General features: G+C 42.0%; 1 protein-coding gene across 1 annotated transcript in view; it reads left to right on the forward strand.

Annotated features, from left to right (window-relative positions):
• The first annotated feature begins 10,340 nt into the window (after positions 1-10,340).
• Positions 10,341-27,185, forward strand: part of LOC125482929 (sorting nexin-31-like) — a 17,539-nt gene continuing 694 nt past the window's right edge. Inside the window, exons 1-4 of the mRNA XM_048595748.1 lie at positions 10,341-10,469; positions 10,567-10,641; positions 22,464-22,581; positions 26,210-26,274. Of these exons, the coding sequence (XP_048451705.1) occupies positions 10,410-10,469; positions 10,567-10,641; positions 22,464-22,581; positions 26,210-26,274 (318 nt within the window). The 5' untranslated portion in view covers positions 10,341-10,409. The remainder of the gene's footprint in view (positions 10,470-10,566; positions 10,642-22,463; positions 22,582-26,209; positions 26,275-27,185) is intronic.

Below are 27,185 nucleotides of genomic sequence, written 5' to 3' on the forward strand. Positions count from 1 at the left end.
AATACTTTCCTAAAGCCTCTCCTATCCCTCTCCATGACTATAGTAAAGGTCAGGGAGTTGTGATTACTATCACTGAAATGCTCTCCCACCGAGAGATCTGACACCTGGCCTGGTTTGTTGCCTAGCACCAAATCCAATATGGCCTCCCCTCTCGTCGGCCTAGCTTGACAATTGTGGAGATAGGGGATAAATAACTGTATGGATAGCAAATTTGTCTGTGAAGAAAGGAAAGTGGAGAATAGGGGTGAAGAAATGTTATTTAGGTTGGAGATGCATGCATCAGTGCTAGGACATATGCTTCACATTAATTATTTGGTCTTAGGAAAAAAATAATACACTCAAAATTTATGGATGAATATCAAACCAGAGGGACTAACAAAAGGAAGAATGCAAAATCAGACAGCAAGACTTCATTAAACTTGAAGACCAAACAAAAGGAAGCAAATGAACTTCAACAATAAATGTTAGGTGATGCCCTTTGGTCAATGAAACCTTAGGAGATAAGAAACTGAATGTATGGAAGGCTGTAAAAGATGAAGGGATACTGGTGAACAAGTCAGCAGAGCAATTCAAAATGCTGACAAAGCACTGGGATTTATTTTTAGAATTTCAGAAGTCAAAAGCAGTGAATTTATATTAACATGTATAGGATCCTGGTGAGCCTGCTGTTTGAGTACACTGCACAATTCAGGTTATCATAATATTGAAAAGATGTAGAAGCACCAGAGTGGTTGCACATGGTTTGGACAGGGCCAAGGAACCTGCCAACCTCAGTGAAGGGGTATTCTCAACTGAGGAAAATGAAAACTCAGATGTGGAAGGTAACAACCTTAGAATGGATATTAGGAGAATAAAATAATCACCCATTATAACCTGCATTTATATTGCACCTTTAACAACAAAATATTCACAGCACGTCTTGAACACTTCAACACAAAATTTAACACAGTAGATAATGATGTGGAGGTGCCGGTGTTGGACTGGAGTGGACAAGGTCAAAAATCACAGGACACCAGGTTATAATCCAACAGGTTTATTTGAATTCACAAGCTTTTAGAGTCTCGCTCCTTCTTCAGGTGTCAGTGAGAGAGGTGGTATCAGGCACAGAATTTATAAGCAAAAGATCAAAGGGTTATAGAACTGATGCAAATGTCCTGAACAAACATAAGATGGCTGTTAAATCTTTAATCAGTTAGAAAGGATTAATATGCAAATTCCAGAATTTCTTTCAAGTCACTGCCCCGAGATAACTAAAGGTTTTAACAGTTCCCTCAGTGTACCAGAGGTGACATCGCAGTCATATTGCATTTTAGGTAAGAGGTCTAATTTAGAATCCGGCTGTGTATCGACTTGGAGTCAGTCTGGTTTTATTTCCAAAGTAGCAATTTATAAAATGCCACATTGACTGTCTACAAATTGTGTGCTTTTTGAACAACATAGAATGTATCTGCAATTACAAATCTGCAAATGCAAATTCACCCCATGGATTTGTGTGTGTGTGTGTGTGTGTGTGTGTGTGTGTGCGCGCGCACGCATGTGTGTGTGAGGGAAGGGGAGGGGTTGTAGAGAGAGAGAGAGAATGTACGTGTGAGGGAGGGAAGAGAGACAGTGTGTGTGGGAGGGGGATAGAGAGAGAGAGTGGGGCGTGCGTGTGAGGGGGAGGGAGAGAGAATGTGTGTGTGTGAGGGGGTGGGAGAGAGAGAGTGTGAGAGGGGGAGACAGAGAGAGAGAGTGTGTGAGGGAGAGAGTGTGTGTGAGAGAATGTGTGCGTGTGCATGCTTGAGAGAGAGAGAGAGAAAGAAGGTGTGAGTGTGAGTATGTGTGTTTGTGTGAGAGTATATAGCATGGTGGGGTCACTCCGTAGTGTGACATGAACCCAAGATCCCGGTGAGGCCGTCCTCATGAGTACTGAACTTGGCTATCAGCCTCTGCTCGGCGACTCTGCGTTGCTGTGTGTCCCGAAGTCTGCCTTGGAGGACCCTTCTGCCCTAAACATATTAAAAATCTATCCCCTACGGACAAGCCCTATGCATACACAGGATCTGTTCAGATGAGGAGGAACACAATGGACACCTGAAGGATGCCCTCATAAGAATGGGATACAATGTTCAACTCATCAATCACTAGTTCTGACATGCCACAGCGAAAAACTGTAATGACCTTCCCAAAAGACAGACTAGGGATATGACTGATAGGGTACCCTTCATCATCCAGTACTTCCCAGGAGTGGAGAAACTATGCCATGTTCTTTGCAGCCTTCAACACATTATCAATGGCAATGAGCACCTCGCCACAATCTTCCCGACATCTCCACATCTCGCCTTCAAACAACCGCCAAACTTTAAACAGACCGTTGTTCGCAGCAAACTACCCAGCCTTCAGAACAACATCCACCACAACACTATACAACCCAGTCATGGTAACCTCTGCAAGACATTTCATCAACATGGATACTACCATCACATGTAGGAATGCCACCCACCACGTGCACAGCTGATACTCATGTGACTTGGCCAACGTTGTCTATCTCATACGCTGCAGGCAAGGATACCCTGAGGCATGGTATATTGGTGAAACCATGCAGACACTACGACAACAGATGAATGGACACCATGCAATAATCACCAAACAGGAATGTTCCCTCCAAGTTGGGGAACACTTCAGCGGTCAAGGACATTCAGCCTCAGATCTTAAGGTAGACATCCAAGGTAGACTTCGGGATAAACAACAATGCGGAGTCGCCGAGCAGAGGCTGATTGGCAAGTTCGGTACCCATGAGGTCAGCTTCAATCGGGACCTTGGATTAATGTCGCACTACAAGTGACCCCACCACACTATACACTCACACACAGACATACTCACACACAACACACGCACATTCTCTCCCCCCCTCTCTCTCTCACACACACACGTCTATGAGGTCTTTAGTACAAGAGAGGACACAAGCAGGAGAGTTTTGGATGATCTTAAGTTTACAGAGAGAAAAAGAAATGTCAGAAGCTGGCTAGGACTATGAGAATAGTCAAGTCTAGAGATGACAAAGGCATCGATGAGTGTTTAAGCAGCAGATGAACTGAAGCGGGAGTAGAGGCAGGGTAATGTCAGAGATGAACAACGAGCAGCTTGAGGATTTGTAGAAAAATCAAGATAACCATGAGAGTTGGTTAGATTAAAGTAGACATTGGTGAACAATCTATTCCAAGAAATGGAGATAAGAATCCAGGAAGTATGTCACAAATGGATCATATTTTGTTGCCTTTTTTTGTTGTTTGCAATTCAACTATTTGGTGCCCTCTGGTGGTCTACAAAAAATGGTTTACCTTTAACAAATTAGATTGGAAGATTGTGAAATTAACGGTACGAGGAGTGAAAAAAAATACTTGCAGTTATTTACAATTTCTCAGGTCCAGCAGACATATCGAGGCACTTTAAAGTCAATTAAGCACTTCTGAATTGTCGTGACTGTTAAAAATGTAGGAAAACAAGCAGCCAATTAGGATGCAGCAATGTGATAATGTCTAGATAGGACTGTTTTGCAATATTCTCTGTGGATAAACACTGGCCGTAACACCAGGGATAACTCCCTTGCTCTTCTTTGAAACAGTGCCATGGGATCTGCTACTCCACCAAAGCATGCACAAACAGACCCAGTTTAACCTCTCATCTGAAAGAAAACACTTCCAATGGTGCAGTACTTCTCAGCACTGCACTGGGGCAGCAGCCTTTATTTTTGCGCTCAAGGTCTAGAATGGGACTTGAAGCCAGTAAGCATATTATGACTCAGAGGTGAAAGTGTGATGAGCAATGACCAGCTAATGCTGCTGATAGAGAAAGAGATGCAGAGAAGAACAAAGAACAATACGGCACAGGAACAAGCCCTTCAGCCCACCAAGCATGCGCCGATTCATATGCCTTATTTAGACCCGCTACTTATTGTCCATACATAGTTTCTATTCCTCTGTTCACCTCCCGTTCATGTGTCTGTCAAGACGTCTTAAATGTTGCTAATATGCCTGCTTTACCACCACTAGTGGCTATGCGTTCCGTGAAACATTCTCCCCATATTTCTGACCTAAACTTTTCCCCTCTCACCTTGTACCTGTGCCTTCTTGTAGTTGACCTCTCCACACTGGGAAAAAGTCTCTGACTATCCACCCTGTCTATGCCTCTCATTATTTTGCTGACCTGTGCCAGGTGGCCCCTCAGCCTCCATCTTTCCAGTGAAAACAATCCGAGTTGATCCAACCCTCCCGGCCAGGCAACATCCTGGTAAACCCTCTCTGCATCCTCTCCAAAGCATCCATGATCTTCTGGTAGTATGACGACCAGAACTGCATGCAATGTTCCAAATACAGCCTAACTAAAGTATACGGCTGTAACAACTTTTATATTTGATGCCCCAGCTGATGAAGGGAAGTGTGCTGTATGCCTTCTTGACCACCTTATCCACTTGTGTTGCCACTTTCAGGGATCTGTGGACCTGTACGCCAAGATTCCTCTGAATGCCAATGCTCCTAAGGGTTCTGCCATTTATTGTATAATTCACACCTGAATTTGATCTTCCAAAATGCATCACCTTGTATTTCATAGAATCATCACAGAATCCCTCCAGTGTAGAAACAGGCCATTCAGCCCAACACATCCACACCAACTTTCCGAAGAGCATCCCACCCAGACACACCCCCCTAAACTATCCCTGTAACCCTGTATTTCCCATGGCTAATCCACTTAACCCACACAGCCCTAGACACTATGGGCAATTTAGCACGGCCAATCCACCTAACCTGCACATCTTTGGACTGTGGGAGGAAACCAGAGCACCTGGAGGAAACCCACATAGACAGAGGGAAAATGTGCAAACTCCACACAGACAATCACCTGAGGCTAGAACTGAACCCAGGTCCCTGGTGCTGTGAGGCAGCATTATCCAGATTGAACTCTATCTGCTACTTCTCTGCCCCAATCTGAAAGCTACCTATATCCCGCTGTATCCTTTGACAATCCTCCTCACTATCTGCAACTCCACCAATTTTGGTGTCATCTGCAAACTTACTAATCAGACCACCTATTTTATACTTTAGCAGAAAGACCTTAGATGGTGGTCTTTCCCCACTGCGCCTTGGTGGTAGCTGCCCCAAGCTTTAGTGCAACCCTCAGCATGTAGCCCTGGAATTTGGAAAATGCCAGTCTGCAACACTCGGTCAAGGTCAACTCTTTATGCTGGAAGACTAACAAGTTTTGGGCACACCATAGAACATCTTACACCAAGTTGCAGTCAATGTTTGTTTCAGTTTGCATCCCACAGAACAGACCGTACCGCATGAATCCTGCATCACAGAACTGCTCAGGATGAACCTCAAAAAAAACCCCACTGCATCTCTCTCCAGACCTTCTTTACAAAAGCTCATTCCAGAAAGAGACGTGTGACAGTCCCTACCCCACCCTGCCAAGGCAACTTTGAGGGCAGTATGCAGTGGGGCAGAGTCCAGGCAGCACATGAATGACTCACAGGTAGTGCCCTTCTCACCACCAGCCAAGCAGTGTCTTGGTACTTGTTCAAAAGTTCTGGCAATGAGGTATCCTGCCAAATGACATTGATAGTTTGCTCAGGGAACTACACATCAGAATCAGTGATGCTGACTGCCTATCACAGGGTCCTCACTTCACCCAATCCTCTCTTAAAAGTATACTGGCATACTAACTGTGAGACATAACAACAGTTCTTGCTCCTTTTCAATCATTAGCTGTTGGCAATCACTCTCTCCTTCATGGATGTTGAAGGACTTTGGTAGGGAGTGAGTCCATACATGTGGTTTATTTGGGGGCAAGGAGAGAAGTGGAATTGTGTTCATGGGAACTGCAGGATTTGCACCATAGGATGTGAACCTGGATAAAGTTGGATTCATAACATGTTTCATTTTGATTCCATCATATCAATGAGAGCAGAGTGCGTTGTCCCCATTGATTCAGGTACAAAAGTATTTCTGCGATTCCACAGAAGTCCTTTCTGAATTTCATTTGGATCGGGTTTGTTATTTGGATACCATTCAGCTTGGTTAACACAACTTCAGGATCAAACTTGAATGAGGAAACCACTGAGTAGGCATTTTTCTGTGCACTGCAAATGAGGAGTTCTGCTATCTGCAATCAGCTGTCTTTCAGCAGAGATGTTAATGTGAAAGATCCCATGGCACTTGTCAAAAAAGAATAGCAAAGCTCTCTTGGTGTCCTCATTAATATCCATTCCTCAACATACATGAAATGGGTGATCTGCCATTTATTTAGTTGCCATTTGTTGGGACTCGATTATAGTCCAAAGTTTGCTTTCCACTAGACTGACCCAATCTGCTCTTTTTCCTGTTGTTGTAATTTAGAGTCATGTTTTTTTGGATTCGTCTTTTCCATACTATTATGCATTTCGTGTGCTAGAGTACTATCTTATGTAACAGATAAGATCTTTCCAAGAGCATAAAGTTCTTTTAGTATTAGCTCAGACCATTGACATTAGAGTCCAACTGTGGGGTCTTCCCTGCAGGCTCCAGTATTTGCATATTTAGGTGACATGAACTGGATTAATCTTTAAGATATAGTTGACTAAAACGAAATGATATTATAAAATTTTATTGTGAGTGATGCAGGAAGATGTGTTGTTTAAATTAGCTACTCCAAACATAGTACAATATAATAACATCAATGCACTGCTGCCCTGTCAGAGTTTTGGTAGGTCACCATGATTGTCTCCACTAAAAATTCTAAGTTTCAACTACACTGAAAAGATGACGTCCACACACAAGCGGTGAAACAATCCTAAAACGGCTGTCTCTAAAGCACACAGGTGGCAGTGGAAGATTCTTTTCCCCTTTCTTCTAGAATTTTAGTCTCTGATCATTCAAACTATCCCCAAATGCTTTGTAGATAATCTGAATTTGCATTTGCTGGAGCAGACAACTTTTTGTTTGGAATGCAGTCTTTGGCATGCAGCTATGCTGTCCTTTGAGAGCTGCTTTTAAAACAAGAATTCAAGCATAATTTCTAAATTATTGAAATGGCTACAAATTACCTTGTTGACCCTCCTGACCATTGCAATAATCTACTTGGTTTCTTGCTTGTACAGTTCTATATAAGGATGTTGTGCTTGGAGGCAGGACTAGGATCACCCACCATTAGGTTTCAGCTCTAAACCTTTGGAAAAATATTACATCTCACAGACTGACATGTGAAGTGTGGCCCAAGGGACCAGTGACAGCCTGCTCCCAGGTTTGTATCCGCCTATCACCGCAAAGACATTGGAGTTTACTCAATCCCTGTTTGTCTCCGGGCTAGAGGGAGGTACTTCCCTGACTATTTCTGTTCCTTGAGAAATCAAATGGTGGGAGGAATGAGCTGGTTTCATTCGTCGGAAAGTGACACTCTACTCATGGTGTTGTAGGCGCGCTGACGCAGAGTTGGTTTAGCAGTTTCTGCCGAGTCAGGGAGCAAACAGGAACCTCCAGGGCCAGAGCCTCACAGCAGGCTCAGAGACTCTTCACTGTCAGTGCCGCAACACTGGCTGATTAATGTCTCAATGCTGCAAGGGACCTCTCGTCAGGCAACTTAATGAGAAATCTGCACTAAGTTTGTCGCGTTTACTCACGAGGAAACATTTCAACTCCTATCCGACCTTTCCCCATTGACATAAAGCGATTCCTGGAACCCAAGTGTTGAAAGAGAATTTGAATTAGAATCCGTCTATAATCGTCTTTCAACTTCAATCGAAAAAGCCAGTAAATATGTTGTAGTGTAAATTGCTCGCTTATGCCGCATGCATGAGCGCAAAACATTTATTTTTAAATCAACGTTGAGACAAACTAATGGTTGGCATCAATGAAATAGGATAGAGCCAATTACAAGATCACAGGATTGTTATAGCGCCGAAGGAATGTGGAGGGGAATGATAAGTAGGTTTGTGGATGAAACAAAGATTGGCCAGATGGTTGACAGTGAGGAGAAAAGTGTCAGCTTATAAGAGGATATAAACCAATTGGTCTAATGGGCAGATCAGTGGCAGATGGAATTTAACCTTGGCTCTGGTCGTACCACCACTAAATAAAAACCAAAAGAACTGCGGATGCTATAGATCAGGAACAAAAACAGAAGTTGCTGGAAAAGCTTAGCAGGTCTGGCAGCATTTGTGAAGAGAAAGTCAGAGTTAACGTTTCGGGTCCAGTGACCCTTCCTCCAGCAACTTCTGTTTTTGTTTCTACCACCACTCTGTCTCCTAACACGACGCTAATTTTAGATTCATCTTGCCAAGTTACCCTGGATCCCATGAGCTTTTATCTTCATTATCAGTTCCCTGTATGGGACCTTGTCAAAAGCCTTGTTGAAATCCATATAAACTACATTTTTCATAGCTGTGTAACAAGCTGCCCAACCCTCATCCAAACATTTGGTCACCTCCTCAAAAAATTCCACCAGATTTGTTAGTCATGACCTTCCTCTGACAAAGCCTTGCTGTCTCTGATCAAACCTTGCCTCTCTAAATGGAGATTATTTCTTTCCTTCACTATTTCCTCAATAGTTTCCCTGCCACTGATGCAAGACTCACTAATCCATAGTCCCTGGTCTATCAGTACCACACTTGTGGCCAATTGTTGTTCTGCAGCAGCGCTCCCCTTCCAGAATATTTGTTATGCAACATTTTGTTGTGAAAAATGTGTGCTTAGTGAAGAGGGTCCCTCCACCTTCAGGAACCTTCTCTTTTCTACCTGCAATGGCAGCACCACTTCCTATTGGTACTCCAGCAAGGGAGTCTGCCTTGATTGGGTGGCCAGCATGCCCTCTGACCACTGATTGGACACTTCTTTTGAAATCATAGGAGCAAATTACTGTAAATGCTGGAATCTGTACTGAAAACAAAAATTGCTGGAGATCACAGTGGGTCAGGCAGCATCTATAGAGAGAGAGCAACCTAATGTTTGGAGTATAGATGGCTCCTACTCAGAGCTGAGCTCTGATGAAGAGTCGTCCAGACTCAAAACATTAGCTTGCTGTCTCTCCACTGATCCTGCCTGACCTGCTGTGATTTCCAGCATATATTGTTTCCTTTGGAATCATGCTGCACTGAACTTTGGAAGTGTTGGCTTTTGGATCACATATTAAGCCAAGGATTAGCTCACCCTCTACAGTGGATGATTTTGAAGGAGCGTAGGGGATTGATGATCCCTGGTGGCCTGGTTAACAATTATACCTCAATCAAAATCACAAACTGGTCATCTGATGATTATCACATTCCTGTTTATGGGAACTTACCATATACAAATTGATTGTCACAGTTTCAACATCATATCTATGACTTCACATTGGCTGTAAAGCCTTCTGGACATCTGATAGCCATCAGCTTCAAAGCCAATAAGTGAATGCAAATCTTTCTTTGACATGGAATAATCTTTTTAATAAATTTACATTTCAATCTGCTTTAAATATGATTTAGGGGTTTACAAACATACAAATTAGGAGCAGGAGTACCTGATCTACTTGATCCTGCTCCACCATTTTATAAAATCATAGCTGATTGGATTACTTCATCTACCCCTTATAACCTTTCACCTCCACCCCCAAAGAGCCTATCTACCTCTGCTTTGAAAATATAAAAAGGGCTCTGGCTCTAAAGTGAGACATTATATAGTGGCAGATATCAATCCTCATTGCACATCACTCGTTACAACTTGCCAACAAGAAAACGACTGATTTTTGTCTACTTTCTTCATTCTTATAGTCAACGAGTCTTCTCTCCATCCCGATGTGTTACTCCTAGCACCATGAGTTTCTATTTTCCACAATAAGTTTTAACGTGGGACTCAACAAATATCTGCTGGAAATCTAAGCCCACCGGGTCCTTTTTATTCATAATATGCTACTTGCTTAAAGAACTCAAATTAGTCAAACATGGTTTCCTTTTCACATGGCCAAAGAAAACAGGTACACTTTTGTTATTTTTTGCTTGTTGTTGGTGGTCTCTTCAATGGGCAATTTGGTAAGCATCATTTCTCAATTATACAGACAGCCCTCCTCCCACTTGGCCGGTTGTCGGATGGTCAGTAGTTAACATGAAACCAGAAACGATTTGTTTGTGTTTGTTTTTTTAAAACCTAGTTTCTTCCCCCTCAGGGAGAGAAGCGGCTGCTGTTTGGTGTAAAGTTGCAAAACGTTGGAACTGGAGCCGCCCACATAGCGTCTGGAAAATGCTCAGGTATTTGCACTATTAAATTCCTTAACTAATTTCATCTTCCGAACCAGAAATCTCCGCCTCTGCCACCGCCCAAGATCTCGCTGGAGGCTGAGAAGGAGAGGCTTGTAGATCTTGATATAAAGAGACGTGTGTCGTCAGTTCAGTTGTTTGTGGGATAGTCCTTGGGTTGAACGCTAGAATGCAATTCACCATCGCCCAGACTGAGAATGGGAGTGACTCTCTGGGAGTACGCTATGTGGTAAATGGCTTGTCACTTTATAAAATACTGCGGTTTTTTCTTCCAGTTTTATTTCTTACTGAAATGTTGAATCATTGAAAGTGTCTTTCTTTGCCAGATTTACGGCATTCACCTGGAGGGATTCCTCTTCTGTAAACTCAGGTACAGCCAGTTGCATAAATGGAATGAAAAGGTAAGTGATTGTGTGTCTGAAGTAGAGGTAGGTGAGGTGTGAGTTAACTCGTCCGAGCGTGTATTCAGACCAATTCATTGTTTTCTTCCTGAATTGAACCTGAGGTTCTTTTAATTGGTCTTCAATGACTAAGTGGCCCAATGATTGCACCTACTTGTAAACACTAATGATGACCCATTTCACCATAGAGCTGGCCCCAGATCTTGAAACTTTAAAGAGCTTTCAAAATGTACAACAAAATAAAATCTTCAGAAATGGTGCACTATTATCATGTTGCCATGTCTCAAGAACATGACTACCCTTTCTTTGTTCTTGGTCTTAGTATTTGTATGAAGACCTTTATTGATGAAACTAAAAAACAAATGACTCCTTGCTTCGGTCTTGGCTCCTGAGAACAGAAGAAATAAGGGTAGGACGTATGGCCCTTATGTCTGCTCTACCATTCTGTTTGAGTATTTTCACAATACTGATTTGTAATGCAACAAAAATAAAAATGGAAATTCATTAAAACATAGGCTTCCTTTCTTCAATAACCTCCTAATAGGAAATGTATAGGGTTCAGTTAGCTCAGTTGGCTGAATGCCTGTGATGCAGAGTAATCCCAGGCTATTGGCTACAATTCCCACACTGGTTGAGGTTACCATGAAGGACTCTCCTTTTCAATCTCTCCCCTTGCCTGAGGTGTGGTGACCCTCAGGTTAAACCACCATCAATCATCTCTAATGAGAGAGCAGCCTTATCGTCTAGTAAGACAATGGTGACCTTACTTCTAATAGGAAACAGCAAAATGATATTTTTATAATGACAAATTTACAAAAATTTATGTGCACCTTATTATCTAATACTAGTGTCCTCCAATGAGCATACAAGTAAACAAATTCTTTAAAAGTACTCTGTGCCTTTTTGAATCATAAAATTAATTGTATAGTCAAACCATCTTCATATAATCTTATGTGAAAGAAAATCTAGAAAGCAACAATCTGTTGATTCAGTGATGGAGACATCAATCTACCTATTTTGTGCTTATTAGTTGGAAATCATGATGTTTCAACTTTCAGTTTGCTTTATCAAATGCACAAGACTAAAAGAAACCCACCTGCACAAGAACAACATTCTCACCAGAATAAAATTCACAAAAGAAGAGAACAATAACTGACTACCCTCCATAGTCATAATGGTGGAATGCAAGAGCAATAGGGAGTTCCAGACTAGCGTATACAGAAAGATCACACATCCAGACCAGATACTTAATTACACCAGCAACCACCCCAACACCCGTAAACAGAGCTGCTTTAGGAAGCTATTCAAACAAGCCACAACACACTGCAGCAACCTGCAATTGAGCAAAGCAGAACAGGAGCACTTATATGGAGTTTTTAAAAAGGAATGGATACCCAAAATTCAGCATCTCCTATTACCTCCATGACAGACCACAACAAGAAGACACAAGACGGCCAGACAAACTCGTTACCCTACTGTATATCAGAGATGACCACAAGACTACTCTAACCCCTAGGTATCGTGGTAGCCCACAAATGAACAACCACCCTGCGACAGCTACTGATGAATGTGAAAGATCCCATACCCACAACCAATGAAACTAATATAATATACAAAATACCATGTAAAGACTGAGAAACATTTACATAGGCTGAACTGGAAGAAAACTGACAAGAAGAATACATGGACACCAAATAGCCACCAAGAGAGACAACTCAATACACATGGACAAAGAAGGACACATTCGATTTGGGACAACACATCCATAAGAGCACAAGCCAAACAGATGTGCTAGGGAATTCCTGGAGGCCTGGCATTCAAACTGGAGCTCCATCAACAAACACGTTGAACCGGACCCAGATAAAAAGCACTGAAAAACAGAACCGGAAGCGATGCCTTGGTTTGCTGGGGTGGTTGACATATATATAACTAGCAGGACAGAACACCAACGCTTCACTGGAGGAGCACTGACGATGCTACCTAGCAGGGTGACAAAACGTCTGCAATCAAACACACTGGCTCGGTGAGCAAGTCTACAACCCCATCCGCAACCCAAATTGCAAATCTTCTCAAAAACTTTCTTCATCTCCAAACAGCATAACTGCGTCTTTATTTTTAAAAAAAAATGCACTGTCCCTCCAAATTCAAAGATCAGCTTGCAACATTGCTGTAATGTATGTGTTGGGTTCCTAAGAAATAAGGAACGAGTCCACGATCTTTTCAAATATCCAGCTTTATTTCAGAGATAGTAGGAACTGCAGATGCTGGAGAATCTGAGATAACGAGGTGTAGAGCTGGATGAATACAGCAGGCCAAGCAGGAAGGCTGACGTTTCGGGCCTAGACCCGAAATGTCAGCCTTCCTTCTCCTCTGATGCTGCTTGGCCTGCTGTGTTCATCCAGCTCTACACCTTGTTATCCAGCTTTATTTCTTCTTTTATGTAAATTGAGTTTGCCAATTGAGAACACTGCCACAACAGCTTTTACCATGCTCTTCGTACATTTTCTTACTCGAGCCTCCCGAAACCGCAAGTAATGGTCAATACTTTGTTAGTCTATTTCACAATATCTTTCCTTGACTTACTACAGTAAGTTCGTATAAACTATTCCTCACACCCTAACCACAAGACCTAGGTAACAGTTTGTTTGTCACATACTCCTTTTTTTGTTTCAAACTGATTCCCTTAATTTTGAGGGGCATCCGCAGGTCAGCTCTTTGCAATAGCATTTGTAACTCTAACCCTTGTTACGCTGTAGCTTAATGCCGACACAATTTTTAACGTACTCCACAGCATATGATCATTGGGATATTTGTTTTTTTAAAAAAAAACTAACTTTAAACATATTGTAATCAAATTGATGGAAAAGCTACTGACTCTAAAGGTCTCTGAAAACGTTCTACAATTAAAAACCCTCAGAAATCCCTCTACGTCAAACTGGAGGTACTCCGAAATAGCCAGGAATTTACTTTCACTTCTAGCCTATTCTGTTAAGTCGGTACTCACTAGGATACCAGTCAGAATGTTCCGTACCATGGTTTTTCTTTTCTTGTATTTTGATGGTCTTTTGTGTAACACCCATATCTTATCCTGGTATTGGCCATACTGCATTGTTTACCAATCAGATTATTTGTTTCAACTGTTTTGTAATGAAATATCTTAATTGAGTTGAAGTTCAATTATAAAGATCATATTGCCATTCCTCTCTTAAAACATGATGGCAGATACAAATAACATACCAGAACTTTTAGACCGTCAAGGGCAGAGATGAATGAGATGGCCATCACTGATGAGAAGGTGCTGGAGAAGCTGGAGGGTCTTGAAGGTGGATAAATCACCTGGACACCTCCAGAGTTCTGAAGGAGGTAGCTGAGGTGACTGCAGAGGCATTGATGGTGATTTTTTTTTTCTCAAGAATCATCTGGAGTCAGAGAGGAATCCAAAGGACTAAGTAGCTAATATAACATTCCTGTTTAAGGGAAGGAGTCAGAAGACAAGAAACTACAAGCCAGTTAGCCTGACCATAGTCATTGGTTAAAAAAATTTTAGAGTCCGCTATTAAGGATGAGATTATGCAGCGCTTGGAAGCATGGTAAAATAGGGCTGAGTCAGCATGGCTTCATCAAGAGGCAGTCATGCCTGACAAATCTGTTAGAATTCTTTTGAGCAAGTTAGACAAAGATCACATCCACTGGTTCTCCTATCTGGATTTCCAGAAGACCTTTTGACAAGGTGTCACTCAGAACACTGCTAAGATAAGAGCCCATGGTGTTGGAGGCAAGGTACTAGCACAGATAGAAGATTGGCTGACTGGCAGAAGGCAAAGAGTGGGGTAAAGGAGTACTTTTCAGGATGGCAGCTGGTGACTAGTGGAGTTCTGCAGGTGTCCCTGTTGGGACCACGACTGTTCACGTTATACATTAACCATCTGGACAAAGGAACTGAGGGCATTGTTGCTAAGTTTGCAGATGACACAAAGATAGTTGGAGGGACTAGTAGTGTTGAGGAAGCAGACTTTGGGCAAAGAAGTGGCAGATGGAATACAACGTGGGCAAGTGTGAGGTTCTGCATTTTGGTAGGAAAAAGAGATATAGACTATTTTTCTAAATGGAGAAAGGCTTCAGAAATCTGAAGCACAAAAGAACTCAGGAGTTGAATGCAGGATTCTCTTAACCTTAACGTGCAAATTTATGAATCCGAATGCAGTGTTCACATTCATTTCAAGAGGGCTAAAATACAAGAGCAGGGATTTACTGCTAAGGCTATATAAGCCTTTTGTGGGACTGCATCGGAATATTGTGAGCAGTTTTGGAACCAGTCTTTAAGGAAGGATGTGGTGGCCTTGTAGAGAGTCCAGAAGATGTTCACGAGAATAATCCTGGGAATGAAAGGCTCCTCAAATAAGGAGCAATTGAGGACTCTGAGTCTGTACATAATAGAAGAATGAGGGAAGATGTCATTGAAACTTGCAGAATATTGAAAGACCTGGATAGAATGGACATGAAGATGATGTTTACACTAATAGAAGAGACTAGGACTGAGGGCGCAGCCTCAGAGTGAAGAGACCTCCCCTTAGAACTGAGCTGGAAAGGAGTTTCTTCAGCCAGAGGGTGGTGAATCTGTAGAACTCATTGCCACAGTGGGCTGTGGAGGGGAGGGTAGGTCATTGAATGTATTCAAGATAGAGATAGATAGGTTCTTGATTAGCAAAGGGGTCAAAGGCTTTGGGGAGAAGGCAGGAGAATGGGAGTGAGAAATATGTGAGCCATGATTCAGTGGCTGAGCATACTTGATGGGCTGAATGGCCTAATTCTGCTCTTCTATCTTATGGTCTTGAGATTGAAAACTAGAGTGGAAGTGAACCATCATAAGAGAATATTGCTTTATGCACAGTGTTATATTTTGTTAGGTCTATTATATATTCAATTGAATGATAAAATAATTATAATGTGCCTCATTTGGATATTCAACATTGGCAAAACTAAAGAGCAGATCATCGACTTCAGAAAGAAGAGAGGAGAACACTTCCCCCATCTACATCAATGGAACTGAGGTTGAGAGGGTGAAGAGTATCAAGTTCCTCAGAGTGATAACTGACTATCTGTCCTGGACTTCTCGTGTAGATGCAACAGTCAAGAGGTACAATAACACCTCTTCTTCCTCAGGCGGCTCAGGAAATTTGGCCTGTCCATAAGGTCCCTCACCAACTTCTACAGATGCACCACTGAAAGCATACTGTCCAGGTGCATAATGGCCTGGTATGGCACGTGCACTGCCCAAGACCATAAGAAACTACAGAAGGTGGTGTGCACAGCCTTGACCATCATGGAAGCCAACCTTCCATCCATGGTCTCTATTGACACAGCTCACTGCTACAGAAAGGCGGCCAACATCATCAAAGACCCATTGCACCCTGGTATTGACCTCCTACAACCTCTTCCATCAGGCAGAAGATACAGAAGCCTGAACACACGCACAGGCAGGTTCAGGAACAGCTTCTTTCTGGCCATTATCAGACTGTTAACTAGACTAGTCTCAAATAATATAACCTGCAATGTGATCTGTATGCCTCTAAGTATTTTTGACTTTTTGTTCTGTACATCCTTTGTTTGCCGTGATCTGCCTGTACCGCTCATAAACAAAGTTTTTCACTGTATTTTGGTACACGTGACAATAAAATCAAAATCACATCAGATAAATTTTAAACTTAACCACAACAACCTCTCTAATATTGAGGGGGAGAAATATACTGATCATGGCTGATTAAATCTTGACCTAACTCCACATTACTGCTCATTACCTGTGATCCTCGACTTCTCTTTGGTTCAAGATCTATCTGTCTCAGCTGTGAATATACTCAATGACCCAAACTCCACAACTCCCTAGTGCAAAAATTTCCAAAAGCTCAGAAACCCATTGAGAAGAAATTCCTCCCTCCCTCCCTCCTCCCTCCTCCATGATATAGTGCCCAGTTGTACTGGATCATTCCCCCATAACAAAGAAATATTCGGTATTTACTTTGTCGAATCTGCTCAATTTTATGTCTCAGCGTTGTATTATGGGAAGGTTACATCGTCAGAGCTTCGACATGCCAAAGTAAATAGGCCTCATGTGAAGAGGAGAAGGGGAATTATCCCTGTGTTCCGATGAAAGGTCACTGGACTTGAAATGTTAACTCTATTTTTCTCTCTACAGATGTTGCCAGACCTGCTGAGTTTCTCCAGCACTTTGGTTTTGCTTCAGGTTTCCTGGATCTACAGATTTTTGGTTTTTATATCAACTATCTCCATGATCAGACTAATATTTATCTCCCTTGCAGCACCACTAAATCCGATTAGCTGATCATTTGTATAATTAATGTTTACTGGGCCCAAATTGACTGACTGCTGTATTTCAATAATGACAACTTCAAAAGGTGCTTAGAGTCATGGGACAATGCACAGACAAGTGTATGTAGAATAGTCGCCATTTCAACAGCATTTCTATCCAGTTGATTACAATAGAATAAAATTAAAGTTATCCCCTTTCACTTTTTGCAAAATTTCCTGACTGTCAGAAACATTTCATGGAAGGAGAGTCTATTTTAAGTAAGAAGTGACTGTTTGGTTCTTGTACCTGTGTTCATTCTTTGATATAAATTCAGTTGTGCTTAACTCCTTTTCCCCCAGAACTCTGCAAGCTTTTCTCCTTCAAATGTGTATCTATTTCCTATGTGCAAGTTCGTATTGAATCTGCTGCCAATAACCTTCCAAACAATGCATTCCAGATTATCATAACTTCCTCCATATATTGTATATATTTCAAAAAACTCCTAATCTTCCAACTGATACTTTTTCCAATTAATTTAGACCTGTGCTCTGGTTACAAACGACTGGCAATTAATTGTCCTTAATTGCACTAACAAAGTTTTTCCTGATTTTTCAAATGTTTCTTACTTTTCCTCCTTTATAGTTCCTTATTTTACTAGTGATAAAGTGCTCTAGATCATGCTTTTATAATTATGTAAGTTTGTTCTTTTTGGATTGATGAAAAGGAGAAAGATTGTAATTGGAGAGGGTTTTTTTAAAAAAAAGAAGAAACCAAAACACCATGTTAAAAAGAGATTTTTTTTTTTCCAGAGTAAATCCCATCGGGCAGGGGTAGAGTTTAATGAACAAATTCAATTGTGGAAAATAATTGAACTTCAAAGTGGGGTTGATATGATAATATCCCTTTGAAAGGAGCAGATATATCGTAAATTTAAAAAAAAAATGCCATGAGAATGCTAGTAACTAAATGTAAGCGTTTGATAATTAAATTATTGCCTTCTTTTCCTGAGTTACAGACTAAAATTGTGAACTGCTGTTATGTTAGTCAAGCTAGATTATCAGGTGACAATATATAAAAGAAATGTGACATCTCCACATATACATGTGTCTGAAGATAAGCAACCTGTCTGTTAACAATATTTGATATCCTGAACAGATTAACCGATTGTGGAAGGTGTTAACCTCAGCAGACTTTCTGTCAGTGATTGCTTGCTATATATTTGATGTCATGTGCAATATCTGCACTCCAATTCTGGCTTTTTTTGCTAATCCCTGATTTTGATTACACGCCTGTTAAGTATCTCCACTTATTCAACTCTGTCACTTTAAGATACTGTGCCTCTCTGACCAACATTATGGTCATCTATCCCAACATCCCCTTTTATGACTGTCAGATTTGTTTTGAGAATGGTATTGTGAAGCTGTTTGGGATATTTCACTGTACAGGTGGTTTGTTGCAGTAAATTAGAAAGTTGTGATTAGATGATCCCAAGCATGCATTTAATTGGATCTGGGGGAGGGGAACCATTTACCTCTTCAGTGGAGCCAGTTAGGGGAGATGTTTTTAAAGTATTGGTTTGTCAATTTTGCCAAATAGCAATGTTAATGAGCTTCATTTTGCAAAGTTGACTAAGGGACGAAATACATGAGATGAAAGAATCTTTTGAATTAAGCAAATGGTTTGCCCTTTACTGAAATATATATGTTTTGAGCACTTGGGGAATTTATTTGATATGACAATATAAAGGAATATTGTAGAATAGATGCTCAATGATTGAGAGACAACAAGGTGCAGAGCTGGATGAACACAGCAGGCCAAGCAGCATCATAGGAGCAGGAAGGCTGACGTTTCGGGCCTAGACCCTCCTTCAGAAAAATTTTCTGCTCCTATGATGCTGCTTGGCCTGCTGTGTTCATCCAGCTCTGCACCTTGTTGTCTCGGATTCTCCAGCATCTGCAGTTCCTACTATCCCTGCTCAATGATTGTATTGTTTGTCCTTACCTTAAATAGTACATGATGTAATCTAAAATGCAGTGTAATTCTACCTGCTGTAAATATTATTTTGGTCATGTGATGCCTGTAGCTATTTACTAGCTGGTGTGCTTGATTTGATCTCTCTTTTTTTAACCTCCCCTGCCAAACAACAAGTGATCTACCAGGCTCCAAGTGCCTAGTGAATATTCTGGGGCACTCCTATTGCGATGTTGATTTCCAAAAGTGTTATGTTTCAATAAAATGAAATAGTCCCCAAAGACTATGTATTTTTTTTATGTTTGTAACTACCTGGCATTGAAACGGGTGATGTCCTGGTAATTACAACAGACACAGTGACACTTCAAAGATCACTGTGCAGAAAGGACACACTTCCTGACCAGCCCAACATGGAGCTGGATGTTGAAACGATAACGGGAAGAAAGCCTTTTAATAACAAGGAAATATTTATAATGCATTTTCTGTTATGGTTTCAGAGAAAATTCATGAATATGTAGATTTTATCAATGTTGCAGTGACACTCCCTTTAAGCACGCAGCTGAGTTTATACAAAGGCAGTATTGTGTCCTTCCTTTAGCCAGATTGCTCACTTCTGTCATGAGGTCAGTAGCGTATGCTGAAGTATAGTTCCATGGTGGTTGATCCATCTTACCCAAGTGGTTTGTCTTCAACTGGGACTGGCTTGATGGACCCAGCTTGACATTTCCTGCTGGTCAATTTTGAGTGCTGACATTTGGCTTAGCAGATGTTAGTGGGTCAGTGACCCACAGAAAGTATCGCAGTCTGATCCTGACTGTAATGTGTTTGTCAGCTGGGATCACTGAATATTGGTCTGGTTATTATCTCTACCCCAACCCCCACTCAGCCAGGCCAGTTGTTGTACCCTGACTGGTCTTGTTGAGGAAAAGGAATTTAGCATAGCGTAAATTTGGACCTCCTTGGCCCCTCACTTATTTCTCTACCCCACTGTATTTTTCCACTGATGGGGTATAGGGAGTGATGGCAATGTTTTCCCCCTCCCCTGTCATTTTACTGTCCACCCACCACCACTTCCTGTTGTTGCACTGTAACTACAAAAATACTTTGCCCAAGTGGCCCTTCTTTATATAGAAGTTAATGAACAAATGACGTACAGGGCCAGTGTTAGGGGAGTCAGGCAATGTTCACTCTAAGCTGCATGGCTATAGCCGCAGAGAGGGTCCAGGTCCATTTAATCCAGTGATCGGCATGTGGAACATGTTACCATACACCATTTTCTGATCAAAATTAGAGGGAACGCAGCTTGCAAGCTCACGTAATCCCATTGTCATACATATGTCCTTTAGGGAAGGAAATCTACTTTCTTACCTGGTCTGGCACATGTAACTCCAGACCCACAGCAATGTGGTTGATTCTTAACTACCCTCCTGAAATGTCTGAGCAAGCCACTCAGTTCAAGAACAATTAGGGTGGCAATGCATACTTGCCCTCCCATGAAAGAAAATTATACACATACTTACAGTAGTGGATAAATATCAGATGCACTCTTTTATTCCCTCTATTAGTATGTTGCAATCAATTGTAACATTTTGATCTGTGTGACCTGGCTGTCTGAACCATAAGGTACCTGTTAAGTTTACATATCACCAGTTTTTTACAGGGCTGTGTGGTGTAAATTGACATTCTCTTCTCGCTTATTTAAAGTTTAGACCTGCAAAGTTTAATTTGCAGATCTAATACCACAAAATGAAAGGGCGGCACAGTGGCTCAGTGGTTAGCACCTCTGCCTCTGAGCGCCAGGGGCCTGGGTTCGATTCCAGCCTCGGGTGACTGTCTGTGTGGAGTTTGCACATTCTCCCTGTGTCTGCGTGGGTTTCCTCTGGGTGCTCCGGTTGCCTCCCACAGTCCAAAGATGTGCAGGCTGGGTGGATTGGCCATGCTAAATTGCCCATAGTGTTCAGGGATGTGTAGATTAGGTGGGTTATATGGGAATGGGTCTGGGAGGGATCTCTGAGGGTCGGTGTGGACTTGTTGGGCCGAAGGGCTTGTTTCCACACTAGGGATTCTATGATACTATGAAAATTACTTTAGAAGTATTCATATAAAATCATGTTTCTTGTCCAGAAATGGCTAAATTGTGATGGGAGATATCTTTTTTGTGCTCTCCTTCTCTGTCTGAGCTCTCTAACTGCATTGTTGATTGCATTCTCTGCTTCTCAATTGTGCTGATACATTGGGAGTCTGTACTTTTGGAATTAATTTGCAATTCTTGGAGAAGTGTGTACAAGAGACTGGTCAGATCCGTAGTTCTGTCATTGCTAGCTGCAATTTTAAATTGCTTGACTCTCACTGCATGAGACCATTTGTGCAGTCCACAAAAACTGCAGACAGAAATTGGGTCACTGTTGAAACAAGAAAAACAGGTGATACCTCCCTAGCCTCGGCCTTTGACCAGGCCTTTGCCAGACTGTGGGAGAACCAGTACATTCATTAAACAAACACCTTGAAAAATGAAGATGGGGCCTGGTTAGCTCAGCTGGCTAGTTGACAATGCAGAATGATGACAATAGCGCTGGTTCAATTAGCTGAAGTAACCATGAAAGACACTACTCAACCTCTCCCCTCATCTGAGGTGTGGTGACCCTCAGGTTAAACCACCAGTCATCTCCCCTTAATGAGAGAGCAACACCCATTGTCCAGTAGGACTATGGCAACTTTACCGTTTGCTTTTACTCCTCCATTTGTATCAATTTGATGAACATTTCTCCAATTGGGATTTACAATATCCAATTTGGACCAAAGCAATACAAAAAGTAATGTGAATATAAATTTATGTCAAACCACTAGATTCCATTACAAGGAAAGCCTGTTGTGCTATGAGTGGCAGATTAGAGCAGTGAAACCTGTACTTACAGTTCAGTGCAGTCTTTCACGACTGAGGTTGTCCTCAGGTGAAGTAAATGTTGTAGCTGAACTCTCATAAAAGACATTGGGATGATGGCCAGATCATTTTTTTAATGCTGTCAGTTGAGGGATCAGCCTTTAGCAAGGCACCAGGGGAGATCACTCCTCCCCTTCTCTGAAGTAGTGCGACGGGATCTTTTATACAGTGGGATCTTGATTTAACAGCTCGCATGAGATGGTATGATTGATGAGACCCTCCCTTGGTTTTCGACTGGGAATGTCAGCTTCTATTCTGTCCTCAAGGTCCTGGAGTGAGACTTGAGCCCACAATGTTCGGAATCAGAGTGAACTTGCCACAGTTGAGCCATGGTGAAATGGTTAGGTTCCACAACTTTTTGTTCAGATCAGGAACAAGAATTTCTTGTGGCCGAAAAATCAATTTTGATGTGGTTTACTTGAATGGGATGTTGCTTTTATAGAGTTTGACTTTCAAGACAATGGCTCAGATTTTGATTTTTTTGTTTTTCTCTCCATGTGTAATGATTCACAACATTAATGCAAGTCCTTTTATTTTTACATTGTCTATGTTTTTGTATACATTGGTACCTGGTTTAATGAAGTAATATTTGATTTCTTTTAGTTGAGGCGTTATTTTGGGAGCAATCTTGTGCCACGTTTTCCACCTAAGAGTTATCTCGCTCAAACTGAGTCTACAGCTGAAGAAAGAAGACTTCAGTTACAGCAGTATCTTCAGAAAGGTGAACTGAGTTTGATCTTCATTAGATCACCTAATTCACTTGTACGAGTGACCCTTAGGCTCAGATAAGTACATGATTTTTTGGAATGAGGGGGAGAAATAGCCATCATTCCAGCTTCTAATCCTGACACCCTGAAGTGTGTTGGGATGTGATTGCATGTGAATGTTGGACAAGGAGAGCATTTTATTCCTTCATTTCCCTAGTCCCAGATCTTAGTCAGATCCTCTCTTTCTCTTCATTGTTCCCTGTGAAAAATTCTCCATCGAGAAAGGAGCAGGAGAGTTTCAGCAATTTCAAAAGTCAATGAAATATTTCAATACCCTTGCTTAAATTTAAAAAAACAAAATGTCAAAATGACTCAGAAACTGAAGCCACTTTCAGGTTAGTCTTGTACCAATGGTTTTCATTGAGTGGGTGTCATATGATGAGCAACAACTCTCTCTATAATGACATCACATGAGGTAGAATCATGAAAGCCTGCACTAAGTTTCTCTATGCAACCATTCAGACTTTGCCTTATGTAACGCGTCACTATTTGGCCCTGTCCTGATGTATCCATGTTTGTAGCGCTAAGGCAGTTTCCATGCATAAGTCTGAGCTGGAACTTGTATGTCATTTGTGTTGAATAATGAGGAGGAACAGTGCAGGATTATAACATTCCATTTTCTCACTTACACGTTAGAAAAGGGTAGCTGGTTAAACCAAATTGTTTAGAGGTGATGTAATGATAATGTCACTGGATTAGTAATCCAGGCTCTCTCATGCTGAGGGGATGTGCGTACAAATCCCGTCATAGTAGCTGTGGAATTTAAATGTAACCTTAATTAACAAATTTAATTGATAAGCCTGAAATTGAAAGAAGAGCTCAGTAATGGTGTTTATGAACCTACCTTGGGTTGTTATTTATCTAAAAGAAAAACATCTTGTTCACAAACTCCTGGTCTGGCCTATATGGTCCATGGCTGTGTGATTGTCAACTGCCCTCTGAAATGACCTAGCAAATTACTCGGTTGTGACAATTGGGGTTGGACAATGTTTGATGGCCTTGGCAGTGACATCCACATCCCACAAAAGGACTTTTTAAAAAAAAATTGAAGGTACAGCATGAAACCTGGAGGAATTGGAAAAAGGATTGGACTAATGATTACAACAAGTAGGTGTTTTGGATTTAAAGCTCCTATGCTTTTTAACTTTTTTTTTAAAAAAATCCCACTATTCAGAGAAGTTATTACACACTTCTGGAACCAGTGATACCTGAACCCAAGCCTTCTGGCTCAGAAATAGAGGTGCTAACACTGCAACACGACTCCTAAATCTCCTATGCATTTTTTTATATCCAGAGGTTTTCTTGCGCAAAACTGGGTTTTTCCATCACCAAATCATCTGTGGTATTTTTCAAATAACCACCACCAGTGTTTCCAACTGATTTGATTTATAAGCAAAGCCCATTAAGGGTGTTGCAGATCACCAAAGGTGAGGGAAATGTTGGGAGAGAATGAGGAGCCAAATCAAAATGGAGTTTGTGGGGTGGGGGGGGTGCAGAACATAAAACACTGCGGTGCCTGCCTCTTTCTAAAGGTATTGAGAATATTGGTGGACACCATATGCTCTCTCAGGGTCCGGTGACACCCAGGCACAAACGTATCTGTGGAAGATGGACATACAGTTGACAGTTATGAGTCGTCCACAGCCCGCTGCCTGGACCTATTAATGGCCAGCTTAACCAGATCCAGGAGCAGATCCGTGAGGAACTTCCCTGATTTGTCCACAACCCTGTGTGCTGGATGTCCAAGGTCAGGACTGTGCGTCTGAAGCACAAGAAAAGATTATTCAAATAACAAAAAAAGGGGTTCAACTACCCACAACTAATACATACAGAATCATGGACTCCACAGTTCTGCAGAATAAACAGTCAGGCTGGGAGCCTTGTGAATCGCTGCAAACTTGTGGTTACATGGGAGTGCTGTGTGCAACAGCCTCCAGTCCAGGTTCCCAGCAGAAAGTGGATGAACTCCTGCATAGAGAATCCTCTGCTCGGGATTCCCGCTGCCCAGTGGTACAAAAGCACACCAAGGGGTATCCGGGCGGCAAATGGAGGAGTCAAACTGGATGGTGTACGGGCTGCTGCTGCACAATAAGTGCCACCGCGCCAGGTGGAAGGACACCGAGATGATTGGCATGCAGTGGCTCAAGTTGTGGAATGTGGGCTCCGGAGGCAGCTTCAGGACCTTTTTGGGGCCAATGTGAAATTCCGTCCTAGCAGGAGTGGACACAGTCTGAAAATTTAAGCATCCTCCAACTGGTGCATGATTTTGGGTACAAGCACCGCTGTTTGTAGGTGATAGATGGCATTGGCTGAAAGCTGGGTGTCCACTGCCACCCTGTTTGCCAATTCCTGCGGCAACATCCAACCCAGCCTAGCACATGCCTGACTCTGGTCATTACCATGGCCAAAGCCTTCCGTTCTTCCAGACACTCAAACCCAGGATGATGGAGTTTCGGATTTCTGAGCAGCAAGTCTATGATATCCATCCTCCCTCATCTGATGAATCAGTATTCCTCCATGTTGAGTGACAATTGGAAGAAGCACTGAGGGTGGCAAGGGTGTAAAATGTATGGTGGGTGGAGAATTTCAATGTCTGCCACCTAGAGTGGCTCAGCAGCAGCACTACTGATCAAGCTGGTCAGGTCCTCAAGGACATAACTGCTAGATTGGGTCCATGGAAAGTGGCGAGAGAAACATCAAGAGGGGAGGCAGGATGAATGGTCACTTTTTTAAAGAAGTGTGCTTGCCTCATTCTGACCAGAGGAGTGTAGACACTGACAATGCAAAATAACTCCAACCCTGCCCTTTGCAGTTGGACTGTCAGGTGAAACAAATGGCCTGGCACCAGCTTCTTTACCTCCCCCCACCCCCAACCCAGTTTTCTGTTTGAAAATATGGGGCTAACAAGATAGCCACCCCACTGAGTGTAGAGCACACCCTACCACTCCAGGGACCAAGTAGCTTTGTCTCCTAGGGCGGTGTTCTTGTTTTCTGCAGGAAGCACACTGCATACCTCCTGTCCCGGAAGACTGACCAGTTCTAGAGCCTGAGTTGTGGCTCCCTGCTGCCATTGATGATGAGTCCTGGAGTCCTGGAATTCCTCAGTTGGGATGAGGGGAAGCTTGGTGGGGCCCACTAGGAGTCCATAACCTTGCTGGAGACTGACTTTGTATTATCCCAGTGGTCATCACTGAGTCCTCGCTCTCCTCTGGGTGGTGGTCCCACAATGAGAGTGGGGATGGGGGATGTTTTGGTGCAATCAGCTGGATTCATTACCCCTGTGTTACCACCCACAGGATCAGAGGCGGAGGGATTTGGGTTATTGGGTAGCAGAGACTTTGGACTGTGTTCACCACCTGACACTAAATTGAAATGAACAGCTCCCTCCTTACTGTGCAGGTTTGCTTTTGGTTGCTGAAAGCACCTTGTCATTTTATAAAGGAATATAGTTTTGTTGTTTAGTTCTTTTTACTAAATCTCCTGTACAGGAGTCCATAATGTTGTTTTGTCAACTCTTGATTTGCTATCATGATTGTAAAGAAACAAAGCAACAGCTAAATATTCATGTTCTTGCTTTTGCAGTTGGAGAGGATCCTGTTATATCTGTCAGTGAAATATTCACCACTTTACTAAAAAATGCACAACAGGTAGGAAATAATTTCAACTTTCCTAGTCCTGAATTAACATTGCAAAATGAAAAAAAAGTGAGGAAGACACTTACTAATCGTTTAACTCTGGTGATCAGGAAACCTTTGGAAACAATTTTTCAAGATAGAATCAGTAGTCGCATGGAAAAAAAAAAATTGATTAGCAAGAGTCAGCATGGATTTTTAAAGGGGAAGTATTGTTTAATTACCTTGCTGGCACTTTTTGAAGAGTAACAGAAAGGGTTGATGAGGGTAATGCTTTTGATGTGATTATATAAAAGGCATCTGCAGAAGATATTTGATACAGACACTCAGAACAGACTTATGAGGAAACTTGTATAAAAGGGACAGTAGCAACATGGATACAAATTTGATTCAGTGATAGAAAACAGAGCAATGCTTATTGGATATTATTTGGGCTTGAGATTGGAAGTGGAGCTCCCCACGGATCGGTATGGGAACTCTTGCTTTTGCTGATATATTTTAATGATCTAGATCTTCATGCGCAGGGGACAATTTCAAGGATTGCAGATGACTCTAAATTTGGAAGAATTGTATACTGTAAGGAGAATAGTGTGGAACATCCAAATAGACATTGCCAGGACTGGGCAGAGAGGTGACAGATGAAATTCAATGCAGAGAAGCGTGAGATGATGCACTTTAGTCAGAAGAACATTGAAAGTCAAAATAAAATGGAGGTACAATTCTAAAGAGGGTGCAAGAGCAGAGGGACCTAGGTATATACACTCTCAAATTATTGAAGGTGGTGAGACAGGTGGAGAGAGCAGCGAAAAAAGCATACATTGTTCTTGAGATAGTAGGAACTGCAGATACTGGAGAATCTGAGATAACCAGGTGTAGAGCTGGATGAACACAGCAGGCCAAGCAGCATCAGAGGAGCCGGAAACCTG

Source organism: Rhincodon typus, chromosome 4, assembly GCF_021869965.1.
Source record: "Rhincodon typus isolate 14 chromosome 4, sRhiTyp1.1, whole genome shotgun sequence".
Lineage (NCBI taxonomy): Eukaryota > Metazoa > Chordata > Chondrichthyes > Orectolobiformes > Rhincodontidae > Rhincodon > Rhincodon typus.